This window comes from Notolabrus celidotus, chromosome 2, assembly GCF_009762535.1.
Source record: "Notolabrus celidotus isolate fNotCel1 chromosome 2, fNotCel1.pri, whole genome shotgun sequence".
Lineage (NCBI taxonomy): Eukaryota > Metazoa > Chordata > Actinopteri > Labriformes > Labridae > Notolabrus > Notolabrus celidotus.
Genome location: NC_048273.1, coordinates 29,266,617 through 29,280,331, shown reverse-complemented (window position 1 = coordinate 29,280,331; position 13,715 = coordinate 29,266,617). Strand labels below are relative to the sequence as shown.

The 13,715-nt window shown below is 39.8% G+C and overlaps 1 protein-coding gene across 1 annotated transcript in view; it reads left to right on the top strand.

Annotated features, from left to right (window-relative positions):
- LOC117806357 (glypican-1-like) overlaps positions 1 to 11,254 on the top strand; it is a 53,171-nt gene extending 41,917 nt beyond the window's left edge. The window contains exons 4-10 of the mRNA XM_034675274.1: positions 522 to 695; positions 3,095 to 3,260; positions 3,436 to 3,566; positions 4,326 to 4,463; positions 4,879 to 5,009; positions 8,441 to 8,616; positions 9,629 to 11,254. Coding sequence (XP_034531165.1) covers positions 522 to 695; positions 3,095 to 3,260; positions 3,436 to 3,566; positions 4,326 to 4,463; positions 4,879 to 5,009; positions 8,441 to 8,616; positions 9,629 to 9,810 — 1,098 coding nt within the window. The 3' untranslated portion in view covers positions 9,811 to 11,254. The remainder of the gene's footprint in view (positions 1 to 521; positions 696 to 3,094; positions 3,261 to 3,435; positions 3,567 to 4,325; positions 4,464 to 4,878; positions 5,010 to 8,440; positions 8,617 to 9,628) is intronic.
- Positions 11,255 to 13,715: the final 2,461 nt, after the last annotated feature.

Genomic DNA, 13,715 nt, shown 5'->3' with positions numbered 1-13,715 from the left:
AATACTGAGAATCATTCATGTGGACAGACTGTAGATGTAATTTAACACAGTGTGATTATCTCAGGCCTGTATTCCTTAGATATTCAGCTGCTTGCTGAACTGACCCTCTCCAGCTTTTGTTTCTGTTTCTGGCTCCAAAAGAGAATTTGACAAACACTCGCACGAGACGAGCTGATAGATGACAACAGTGCAGATGATGGGTTTAAAAATGGAAAAATCTGTTAGTGTACTTAAAATACATGACCAGCTGATATAGTTTTTCCTAGCATAAGAAAGAAGCATTTTGAAATCCCTCTCAGTGATGTTCTGCTCTTTGGAGGTGGATATCCCAGACTTTGGTCAAGCTTCTGGACAGTGTGGCGTCTTCCTCCATCTTTTTTCCTCCACATGTTTACAGACAGCTCTGTTTTGTTTGATATCCAATAAAGACAAAAAGAGTCAAACAGATTTGCTTGAATAAACACAATAACAAACGCCCCTTACATTATTTTCTTCTGCCTTTTGTCGTCTCTGTCTGGCAGGTCACTCTGTCAGAGGATTACCTTGAGTGTGTTGCTAAGCAACACGAGACGCTGCGGCCATTTGGAGATGTTCCCCGGGACATGAAGGTGAAAGTGGTCCGTGCTTTTGTCAAGGCCAGGTCGTTTGTCCAGGGGTTGATCATCAGTGGGGAGGTGGTCAGGAAGGTCTCACAGGTGAGTGTGTGTGTGTGTGTGTGTGTGTGTGTGTGTGTGTGTGTGTGTGTGTGTGTGTGTGTGTGTGTGTGTGTGTGTGTGTGTGTGTGTGTGTGTGTGTGTGTGTGTGTGTGTGTGTGTGTGTGTGTGTGTGTGTGTGTGTGTGTGTGTGTGTGTGTGTGTGTACATGACACACAAAGAGAGACACAGCTAGGCAGACAGAGAGAGACAGGTTAAGTTGGTGTGAGAAAAACTGAGAGTTCGAGTGCCAGGGTTTGTGTCTCAGTGAGAAAAAAATAGTTTATTTGCTTGTGTGTGTGTGTGTGTCAGTGTGTGTGTGTGTGTTGATACTGGGCCGAGTCCCAGGAAAGCAGATATGATAGATGCGTGATCGTCACACCCTGACTGTCAGAGAAATGTCTCCACCCTTGAAAATGAAAAACACAAAGATCATCAAAAAAATGAAGCATCTCACTCCTTCGTCACAACAAAGCGCTCGTTGAGATGGGATGACAGTGCTGTTATCAATGATGTGTGTGATGATGCTTTTTCAGCTGGAAGTGTGGTTTTTGTAACACTCAGAGACATTGTGTGTCTGATGTGAGTCAGGGATTGGCTGTTGATATTAAATGACCAGCTCACACGAGGCTGCTTCTGAAACACACAGACCTATTCAGTCCTTATGGTTGTGCATTAGTCAATCAAACATGCAATCAATGAATTTATATTTTCATGGCATCAAATCATCACAACGGTCTTTGCTTTTGTGATGTTATCCAAAGAACTCCAACATTAATCCACCATGAGCAACGTTTGGCAGCAGGTCAGAGGAAAAACGTCCTTTAACTGGGAAGAAACCTTGAGCAGAGCCACAGTCAATGGTAGTCAGTCATCTGCTACAACTGGATGGGCCTAGATAGAGAGTTGGATTGACAGAACAAGAGAGAGAGAGAGAGATTGATGATGATGAACAAACAGAGCAAAAAAGGGAACAACGGATCACACAGACTTAGAGGTACAAAGCCAATCCTGCAGGAATACACAATAATAGTTTTCTGTCTTTATCCGGCTCAACAACATATTCCAACATTTGCACATATTTTTCCACTTCATGGCATCAAAGCATTCTTATAGTGATATTTTAATTAAACAATCTCTTTTCATTATGAAAGCCCACAGGCAGGTGGAGAATACAAAAAACCCCACCACTATGGGGTGCCAGTTTAGCTCAGTTAGAGGAGCAGATGCCCCATGTATAGAGGCCACAGCCCTCTTTGCACTGATTATATGGTGGATTCCTGATTGTGACAATATTTAATGCATATCCTCTCATATCCTCTCTCCTTTCATTATGTGTCTCTCTTAAGCTGGCCTGTTAAATAAAAGCAAAAGTTCAAAAATTAATCTTAAAAAAAACCATCACTTGAACCCCACACACCCAACTACAATGTACAAAATAAATTCCGTCAACTTCTTTCAATTTACGGTGCTCAATTTTTACCTGAACACAGACTGTTTGGGGTGTAGCTGCTGTAGAAGCTGTGATTGGTTACAGATAAAACCAGACAACACTGGATCATTTTTAGACCTGGGTTAAAAACCAATTGAATGCAGGTATTTTTGGTTTTAGTTTATGTGGTTCTAGTTTTTTATGGCTGATACCTCTTTGGTGTTAAATGTTGAAACCCAGCCCTACACATTAGTTGATATGCTAGATTGATTTGATGTATTACTCCTATAAGTCCCAATACTGAAACTTAAAGTCTGTATAATGTGTATGACAGTGCAAATAAACCATAGAATGACTCAACAACAATCTACCCCTTACTCAATTTATTACTGATGCTGATAATTGATTTCATGACTCGAGTAACTTTAAAGAATCTCTGAGTTGGTTTTCATAACTGGAAAATGAATGCAAAGTGACACCTGTTAAAAATCAGTATAAATGCACCTTTAAACTGGGTGTTGTTCTGTAACTACCTGCCCTCATTTCAGAGCAGGTTTTCAGTTTCCTTTCATCACCTCTGTGCAGGGTAGTGGTAAAATAACTCCGCTGTGGAACTGGACACCTTTCAAGACTTGCTTTCATAAACAGAACCTGACAGTGAAACAGAAACCATGTACTCCATAAAGACAGACAAGGGGGCCATCATTTCTCCCCTGTACAGGTTGTGTCTTGGAATGTGGCAATACTGCCCTCTACTGTTTACTGTATCTTTTCTGCATGACTCTGAATGGAGAAGAGCATGAAATCCATTTCAAGAGAATTAAATCATGAAGGACAAAACATTCAGGCGCTGGCATGAAAATAGTTGCAATTATCATTCAGGAAGTAGTTATGGATGGACAGAAATGTCCTGCTCTCACTTTTTCCCCCTGAGGTTTGTTGCGCTAACTGACCCATCCGACTTCTTCAGGTTTCTCTGAGTCCAGACTGTGTGAAGGCTCTGATGAAGCTGGTTTACTGCCCTCACTGTCGCGGCATAGCCTCTGTCAAACCCTGCTCAGCCTACTGCGCCAACGTCATGAAGGGCTGCCTCGCCAACCAAGCTGACCTGGACCCCGAGTGGCAGAACCTCATTGGTAAGATTCAGACCGTACAGTAAAATTTAAGATAACCCTCATACAGATTGAAGCCATAGTGGATTGTTTGGACAGATTGAAGTTTTTTGTTTCTACATATAAGTAGTATGGTTATAGTTGACTCTCATTCAGGGTCTCTGAGTTTATCAAAAGTATCTTCCTCTCTTGTTTTCAGACACAATGATCCAGGTGGCCTCTAGTTTCAGCACAGAGCCCAGTCTGGACGTGGTTCTCTCCTCCATCCCTGCTCGAATCTACGAGGCTGTTCACTTTCTGCAGGAGAACATGGAAACATTCACAGCGAAGGTAAGATGTCTCACTCATCACCAGGAACATTTTTTACCTACATTCAGATATCAGCTTGTCCTCATGTCTCCTGTCATCTCTGAATCATAGAGAAAGTTACTGAGCTTGAGGAGCAAGAATACAGGCTAAACTTCTCACCACTAACTTTCTTTTTATATAGGTGTTTCAGTTTTATGGATGTATCCTTCAAATGAGGCTGGGCAGAATTATTGAGTAGCTAGCCTCCAATAATATTATATTGATCTATATATCAGCAGCAGTTTATTGGACAGGATGAAAGTGAAGCTGTTTACAGTCTTGGCTTTGTTTTCAATGCCAAGTTGTACTACAGTATTCCATAGAGTAAAATTAATTTTCAAGGTCCATTTAAGTCTATATGCATCAACTTTAACATAAATCTTGGTCAATACTTAAATCAATGTTGTGCCAGCATAAGTATCCTTGCCATTTGAGACCAGAGATAGTGATGCCATTCTTTGTGTCTCTGGTGACATCTAGTGGAGATTTTTGCTATGACATGTTGCAGCAGAGACAGACCTTGCAAAAATACAGAATATAAGTAAAAACTCCAAAAGCTTTAGAAACTTACCCAAAAGACATGGAAGTAACACAGACATACAGAAAAAACAATACTGATTTGATCAGTGCTCTGAAACTCTTCATATTTGAAAGTGCAGAATTATTTTATGATAAATGGAAGCAAGAGTGATTGTCCTTCTCCTGATAAAAAACAACTATTTCCTCTGTTTGTGTCTGCAGGTGTACCAGACATGTGGAAATCCAGGTGAACCAGGAACAGGAAGTCCCGCCTCCCATGAGCAGAGGAAGAAGAGCGGCTCCCTGACCGCATCAGAGTACAAACCCTCTCCAACCGCTGGACTCAGACTGGAGATGCAGGTGTGGGAAAGACAATAATACATAATCACACTATGTATATACAGAAAACTGAGGGATGTTTATATCTACTTATGTAGGCTGTTCTTTCATTTATCACCTGCTGTGATGTCATTTTTATAAAAGACTTGAGTGTTTATCAGGATTTTCATTTATTGTTTGTAAAGTATGAATACGTCACATCAGAGGGTAAGGTTGTTGTTTTGTTATTGAGAGACTACATTCCAGGTAGTCATCGTTGCATTTGACTGCCATGATTTGAAAACGTATGATTCACACTGATCATGTCACATTGATTACAGCTGTTCTGTTCCTGTAAGCATATGTTATATGATTAAAAGCCCCATTGGATTATGGGTTGTATTCACATTGTGTAAGATAAGAGGTTTGACTCAGCTCTCGGGGTCTCTGTCCTCAGGTGTCGGATCTGTCCAGTAAGCTGAGGGAGATGCGGCAGTACTGGATTCAGCTCCCTTTGGCTCTCTGCAGCAAACTGTCAGCAGGAGGCGGCGGACAGGATAAATGCTGGAACGGCATAACTAAAGCCAGGTGAGGAAGAAAGCTGCTGCAGCAGTGACACATTATGAGCTTGTATAAATGACATCTGACTTCTTCTGGAAACGACAAACAAACAAACACTATTGGTTGTATCTCTTTTTCTTTAAAATACTTACTTTTATTCCAGGATTTAGTCAGGGAAAATATTCAAGTTTTTTCCACAGAAAGAAATTCTGAGTTTGTATCTGCATATGATCCAGTTGTCCTTGTTTTTTTTTTACTTCAGCATCTTTCATAAGTCTCTGACATGTCGGAAATCTAACATAAACATAAACATCGACCTTTTCTATCAATAAAATCAGTCATGCTCTCCAGTTTCACTTAAAATATTAGTCGGCTCCTTCCTACGTGGCCATGTGAGTACTTTGGCAATCCATTTCTTCTGAGTTTTATTTTCTTTTATTCTTGGACCTCAACTCAATATATTCCCGATTTTAATCCATCCAATAACACACTTTCCGATGCTTATCTGGTGTTTTCACATGTGCAGGACATTTTGAGCTGCCAGCTGACCTAACTTGCAAGTGTAAGGGGGAAAAGTTTCACTTTTGTTGAATCACTTTTGTTATTGATGATGTTCCAGCAGCGACTCATCTTCCTGTGCTCAAACAGAAAACAGGATAGAGTTGATATATGATTCAACATTCAAGGTCTGAAATCCTAGAAAAGTATCTCCATACAAGGAAACAAGATACATCATGAACAGAAACCTGCAATTAACCTTACTCTTTGTTCCTTGTATTGAAAAGAGACGAGAAGAGAAGAGTCGTCAGCTGGCCTCAGATAAAGATGCTTTCTAACAGGCCAGTGCTGTTCTCGTTGAAGGCCGTTTGTGTCCTTTGTGTTATTACAAAACAGGCTATTTCAAACAAGCTGTATCTTCCCAGGCAAACTGGAAACAGTGATATATGGAAATGTATTCCAAGGTGCTGACATTTCTTTCACGTACAGCATTTCACAAGCCTGTGGAGATTCACATCCTGCAGCACAAGCATTCAAGGCGGCACATTCACACGGCCCTACCCTCCCTGCAGCCATGTGTGAATGGATTATAGAACAATTTGATGCTACGCTGATATGTAGACATGTTATATCACCCCCTGCTCACACCTCACATGTTTAAAGTCGTTGGATTACAGCCAACTGATGAGATTTATGCTGAGCAGAACGCTCTGGATAAATGACAGTCAAAAGGCATGTAATACAGATTTACTGTATACTGTGTGTGTGTGTGTGTGTGTGTGTGTGTGAGAATTGTGAGGAAGGCCTTGAAATATGGGTGACTTGCTGACTATGTGTGACAGATTAAGGAAATATAAAATGTGTTTGATGCAGAAAGTGAGTTATAATATATTTTGAATCTCCACAGCGACCTCTTGTGGGGTGTAATAAATGTCACACAAAAAATACAACCCTCATAAATTCTCGGCTATGAAGCTGGAATAGAGAGTGGAGTGTGGAGTTTAAAAAAGGTAATATGAAATTTGAGGCAACTTCTAGAGCAAAATTTAAATCTAGCCCCTGGAGATAAAACGTGTGTGTGTATGTGTCTGTGTGTGCTGAGTTTTTGTACAACCATCTTCAACGGAACCACCGTCAAGCATATCTCACATACTTATGTGAGCACTGAACACCTTTCTTGCCAACTGCAATCATTCCTCCTGTTTATACTGGTTGTTAAGAGGAACCTTTGTCATCCATTCCTCATTAAAGCTGCTGAGGACAAAGTCACAGTCACTCTGTAGGGAAAATATGACAACACAAGCTCTTAACTTTCAGTGATATCCATTATATCCGTGAACTTTAAGGGAAACAAAGCTGGAGTTATTAAAGTTTCAAACGACAACAAATATTTTGATTCCTAGTAGATAGTAATAATACTTAATTTGTATAGTACTATTTAATACAGATAAAGTGTTTTACAACAGACAAGAAAAGCAACAGGCAATAAAATCAAGCTGGCAGTAAGAAGAAAGAGAGGAATATAATTAAAGTTAAAAGTAGGGGACTGACTCTGCAAGATCTCCTCTGGCAGGATGTTCCACAGTCTAAGTGCTCTGACGGTGAAGTCCTGTCACCTTTGGTTTTCAGTGAAGACCTATGGCGAGCAAAGTACTACCACAGGATCTCAGCTCAAAAATATGGGAAGAGGTCAACCCATGTGTGACCTTAAACCTGATTTAAAAACAACTGGCATCAGGTGTAGGGATGCTCAAATTGGGGTGATGTGGGCACATTTGTTGGTTCTAGTTAGAATGGAAGTTGCAGCATGAAGGATCATCTGAAGGGGGACTTTAGACTTAGACAGGTGTATACTGAGCTGCAGTAGTCGAGGCAGAAGGAGTTAAAGGCATGGATGAGGTTTTCAAGGACTTTGACTGAAACAAGAGACTTGTCTTTGGCTCTGTTAGTGAGCTGATCAAAACATATTGTAATACAGATATTCATGAAAACAAATAATAATGTTGATTTGATCTATACTGTCCAATCCAAAGGTGTGAGTTTGGGTTGAATATGTGTGTAACGGCAAAAGTTGCATAGTCCCTGTCTGACTATTTGCAGCGGAGTGGAAGTTGTTATATTGCCTCAAATGATGTCACTTGAGTGAGTGAGTGTTGGTTGGTGCTGACTTAATATTACTATAACTATAATATACTTAATATTCTGGAAAAACAAATAAATCTTGTTGAGTAGAGTAAGAAAGAAGTGAACCCACTGGTCCTTTGTCTGCTCGTAATCTCTGCCTGAGGCTAGCAGCTTGAGGCTACAGTGGCCTCTACTAGCACAACAAACCCCAGTCTCCAGTAGAGCTGTCAGTAGTGTTGTTGTATTGTGGGTAATGAGGTTGGTGTGTTGACTAGGAACTATGCATAGAATAGAAAAAGATTAATCTTCGTATAAGTCCATACACGATTCAGGAGCGCTAAATTGTTAGTGTACACTTGTCAGTGAAAGTCCTCGCAAGTGCAGTCAAACAATCATTTGTGTGTGTGTTTGTTTGTTCATGTCTATATGCTGACCAGGCGCTGTCAGCACAAAATGCCACGTCTAATTTACAAGATTGAGCACAGCTGTGGATGCTTACAGCGTGAGTGCATGCCTGTGTTTACAAGTAAACAAATTTATTCCAACACAGCCACGATTTCAAAAAATGACCCTCTCATTAAGCAGATTCTCTTCGTACAGCAATACTGAAGCATCACTGTCAATATAAATGTGTACACAATGAACATATATGTTATGAACAACGTTGCCAGTGCTTCTGTTATTTTCTTTCCTCTAATTGTACCCTTGTCAACCTCAGGAAAAACACTGAACTTGTTCACGGATTCAGTTTTTTTGCATGTGATCACACACTTGACCGTCAAAGCTGAAGCTGATTATGATTCATTCCTCACCTGTCCCTTCTCTCCTCCTTTCAGGTACCTTCCAGAGGTGATGGGTGACGGTTTGGCCAATCAGATCAACAATCCTGAAGTGGAGCTTGACATCACAAAGCCAGACATGACAATCCGGCAGCAGATCATGCAATTGAAAATCATGAGCAACAGACTGAAAAATGCTCTGGAGGGGAACGATGTGGACTTTCAGGATGCAAGTGAGTCGCTTTCTAATTTTTGTACCAGAAAGAGTCCTTTTTTGTGTTGAAATTGTATTAAAGGCACACATTTTTTTTTCCTTTGTGTAACAAAAACATTAAATTACAAATGTATGAAGAGACTACAGAGTTGCAGCAGATCCATTAGAGCAGCTTTAAGTGGCAAGGTTTCATTTTTCAGGACATCTTTTGTTGAATAAGTGAAAGCCTTGACCTGCTTGGGATGTATCTTTAAAGTCATCAGGATTCATCCTTCGGGGAACATGAATGCTTCTGCTGAACTTTGTACTTTTCCTTCAGAAGACTGAGATATCTTCTTAAACAAGTACAAACTTTGACTTGCTGGTAGCACTAGAGTAAAAGCATGGGGTTCATTAAAGTCCACAAGATTCATCCTCTGGGGATCAAGAGTGTGTGTAGGAAAGTTTGTGCTCATCCTTCTAATAACTGACAAGATATTTTATTAAATAAGTGAAGCTTTGTCAAGCTTTGGGTTCAAGAGGAAGAGTAAGGGGGTTATTGAAGTCAGCAGGATGTATCCTCTGGGGATCATGTATGTTTATACCAAAGCTTGGGCTAATCCTTCTGATAGATGTTAAGATATCCAGGTCGTTATTGTAAATGAAAATTGGCTCTCAATTGACTTACCTGGTAAAATAAAGGTAAAATAAAATAAAATAAAATATCTTGTTAAATGTGTAAAATTTGGACCTGCTTAAGTCTCTGAAAGCCATGAGATCATTAAAGTCAGCAGGATTTAGCCCCTGGGGATCATGATATCTGTAACAAATAAATCCAGTAGTTGTTATGGTACGTAGTTGAATAGAGTTAGAATCAGTTAGATCAAGTGTTTGATGTTTTAATACAAGTCTATTGTTGCTTTAAAGTTGCCATAGATTTTTTTTATCTCTTATAGCTTGGAATAGAGTTCAGTAGATTTGGTGTAATGTTCAAAAAGACTGTGCCTACAGCCATTTAAAACAGAGTTTTCTTTTTCTGTCTGCCTCCCCAGGTGATGATATCAGTGGCTCGGGCAGTGGGATGTGTGCAGGTGGTCACTGTGCTCGAGGCAGACCAGGATTATACGCTCTTTCACCAGCTGATGACCAAACTAGAGGCACAGCAACATCTCAAACCCCCCTCTGTGGTCTTCTACTCCTGCTCCCATTGGCCATCCTTCTGCTTCAGCGATGATGGACTGCCGCTGCCTCCAATCAGACTTCAGAGTTTGGAGAACAATGGGGTGGACAAGATGGGGTTTGGTTTCGGGGGGGAATGATTGGAACTTTGCCAAAAAAAAAAGACATTTTAAGGAAAGAATGAACATTTCCTTTGACCAAGAGCAGCAAAAACGACAGTGACGATTTTCTTTCTTCATTTTGCTCAGTTTTATTGTCGTAGTTTGAGTGTGGTTCAGTTTGTTGAGCTGGTTTCAATGGATGCTTGCGATGAAGACAGCTGGGAAAGGCATAGGAGAAGAAGAGGACAATGACCATGATGAGAGTGGTGACTGTTGATGATGATGATGATGATGATGAGAATGATTGGGATGGGGACGAGGATTTATTGACTCTCTATCAGGTCCTTTTTGTTCAAGTGTCCAGGCGGAAAAAGGTGGAAAAAAACTGGCTGATCAAAGGTTTAGCTCTGATATACGGTGCGTTCAACAAGGCTTTTTTTCAATCCATTTCATTTTTTATCTCGTCAAGGTTGTCTACCTTTACAAACATTGTGTAAGTTGTAAATGTTTGTGTACATTAGCTAAAAGACTGGCACCATACTGAGCCATGAATGTACAGTATAATACTAATATTGGCAATGATTTCCCCATTTCTGTGATGTAGTCATCAAGATGTTTTTGGTGTGTGTCTGCATAAATGGAACATTCCATTAAGTAGGTTTGTTTTGAAATGTTGCAGATGGATTATCACACTCCTGAAATGTTTGAGATGTTGTGATTGGAAGATTTTACCTCACTTTTACTGTAAACAACCATTTCAAAAGAGAAAAAATTACCGGAAACTACAACTCTTTTAATCAAATCACCACCTTTGTAAAGAAATAAGCATCTCATCAAGAGCAGGCAAGCAGTTTCCCTTGAGGACCAAATACTGAAAATTAGTCAGACTCTTTGGGTTGCAGTAACCACAAAAAACCTCCACAGGGAACATTTCATGACGCAGTAATACTGAAGAGGACTCCTTGTTGAACGCACACCTGCGTTAAAGTGGAATGAAGGCTCAGAGGCAACACAGTGGCTGATATACAGCAGGACAAACCAAAGCACTTATTACACCACACTCTTTTTTTATTTACAGTTTCTGACGTCTAACATAAGTCTTAACCTCTCACCGGGCTATGTAACCGCAAAACTGATGACAGATTCATTCAGAGTTTTTGTACATACAGAACAGGATATTTGCAGAATACAAACACACCTGGTGATATCTCATTATCTCCGCATGCCTTTCTTTCAGTCTACTCTGCTATACCGGTACATATGAGACTCCTGATTCACACAAGTCTCCTGCACACACACACACACACATTACACACTGGGGTTGTGTAGTAAGCTGATTTTTTATTCATCAGTGTATCTAATCACACATTTCATTCATTAAAATCTGTTTGATTGTTGCAGTGGATTTTTTTATGCACATTTGATTATATGATAAATACATGTGTGTCTTGTTGGGCCACTCTGGATTTCACAAACATAGAATCTGAATCAAAGAGAAACTGGTGTTATGCTCATGAAATGGAGCAAATATAGGAATCTGTTTTTATGATGCACGTCTCATACAGGGGATTAGAGTCTGGATAGCTCTGCCTCGAGGGCTTCCATTTCAAACATTTAAAGCTTTGCTAGAGGCATGCTGATATACTGGTCAGTTAGACGGTCCATTACTTGTGTCCAAGCTGGAATATTTCAACAAGTACTGCTGGATGTCTATGACATTAAGTAAAGAAATGCATGTTTCCAAGAGGATGAATCTATGTGTAATTATATTTATATCTGTTTAGAATCATGATGAAATAGCATTTGTAATTTAATCTAGTGCAATGTTTCAGAAAGCATCAATGGACCACCATGAAAAGTTGAATACATGCAGGACTAATCAATATAATTGTGTTGATGCATTAAGTAATGTCCAATACTTGACTGGGTAATGACAAAATATCTGCAAAAAAACCGAATGCCATTGAAATGAGCCTCAGTAATGCTCAAGAATTAGCATGCTAACAGGGTAAACTAAATGGTGGACACGGTAAACAAAAGACCTGATTAGCATTGTTCAGAAGGATCGATAGATGGAAATAAGCGTGGATAGGTAGACAGAGAGATGCAAGCAATGATTAAGACAGACTTGTTAGCAGGCTAACATTAACATTTAGCCCAAATCACTCTTCACCTCAGTACATTAAGCCCCTGGCCTGGCTGTAGACTTTCATTGTTGTCAAACTCTTGTGCAAGTCCACAAACTTCTTGAAAGTGTAACATTTTATCAGTGGAGTACCTCTGTAAGGCCATAAATCTATTCATAAGCTAAAGTAATATGTAGCTAGCATCATCTGTGTCCAGTGCTCTGTGGCCACCATGACTCTGATATCTGTAAGTGGGACATTCCTGCTTGCTTTTTGAGAAAACGCTCAACTTGCCAGCTGCTTCACAGTCATTAATAAACATATGGCTCTTTGTAACAAGCAGTGACAAGCCTCGTGTAGAAATACAGAGTCCATGTGATGTGTGTAGGGATCACAATCCTGCACCAGTCAGGAGGTTTGAAGTTAATGAATGATTTATTCATCTCATGAATACAACAAAATAATACAGAACAGCAGGTGCACACAAGGAGTCACAGGATTTTATTTTTAGTTTGTGATGTCTTCAGTGTACAGTGATCACATTTCATATCCTAAATCTGGTATTTTATCTGGGGTTGTGATTGAGTGGACCGATCCAAAAATCTGCCTTGTGTCTTTTTCTATACTGTCCATGTCCTTAAAAACTGACTTGTCTTGAAATTGTGGACGATTTGGAGTAAAGAGAAGAATTGTAACATTATTTTACTGAGATACACGTATCAGCCTGTCTATCCATGATCAAAGTTTAGTCCAACAGCTCCAGTCCTACAGGTGAGTAACCTCTAAACAACAGTCTCCACAACTCATGCTGCACAAATTTAAGGGAATCAATTGAACTCTCAGTAAAATATTGTTCTGCTTATGTGACAGGTAACAGGTCTATTTACGTTTATGTCTTCAGTTGTGGTTTAATAAGAAACAAACCCATGGCTAATGTGTTTACCAACTATTTGAAAAGCCTTAAACAGCTATCTGTGTGCATCTCACTTTTATAGGGATATAAACATCTCTTTAAGATACTGCTCAGTGTGTGCAGGATGCAATAACCACCAAAGAGAGGTGGTACATGGCGTAGTGTCTTAAAAAAAGTTTAATGTCATATTAAGGGATGGCAAAAGGCAATCTAGCCTGGTAATTGATATGTCACAGTGAGGATATATACTTCGTTTTTCCCCTTTTTCAGTCAGAGTAGGAGTCAGGAAGCTGCAGGGTATGTAGACGAGAGACAGGACAGAAACTTCAGAGGTAAATCGATCCAAAGCCATCAGGGGCTGAGCGAGGTTTGAGCTTTATTTTTCTGCAACACAGAGGAGTCTTCATACAACAGATGTCATTAACACAGATCGATGTGACTCATTTTCCCCTGATATCATCAACAACAGCAGTTAGAGATGGTCTATGAGTTCAGTGTTAAATACTTAAAGGCATGCACACACATCTCCTAGACAAAATTGACTAATCTTGGTTCCACCAATTTTGTTCTATTCATAATGCTCTACTTAACATGTTACCATGTTTGCTGAAATGGCCACACCTTATTACATCCAACAAAACCTCTTTACCAACATTGACAGCCAACACAGATTTTTTCATAATACGCAGTTTGAAATATATACATCCCACTCCACAATAACACATTGACATCTTAAAGCTCTTATGAGGAGTTTTAAGTTGGTAATAAAACAGACTTTTATTAAAACTAATGCCTATATAGGAGCAAACAAGAGCACTAG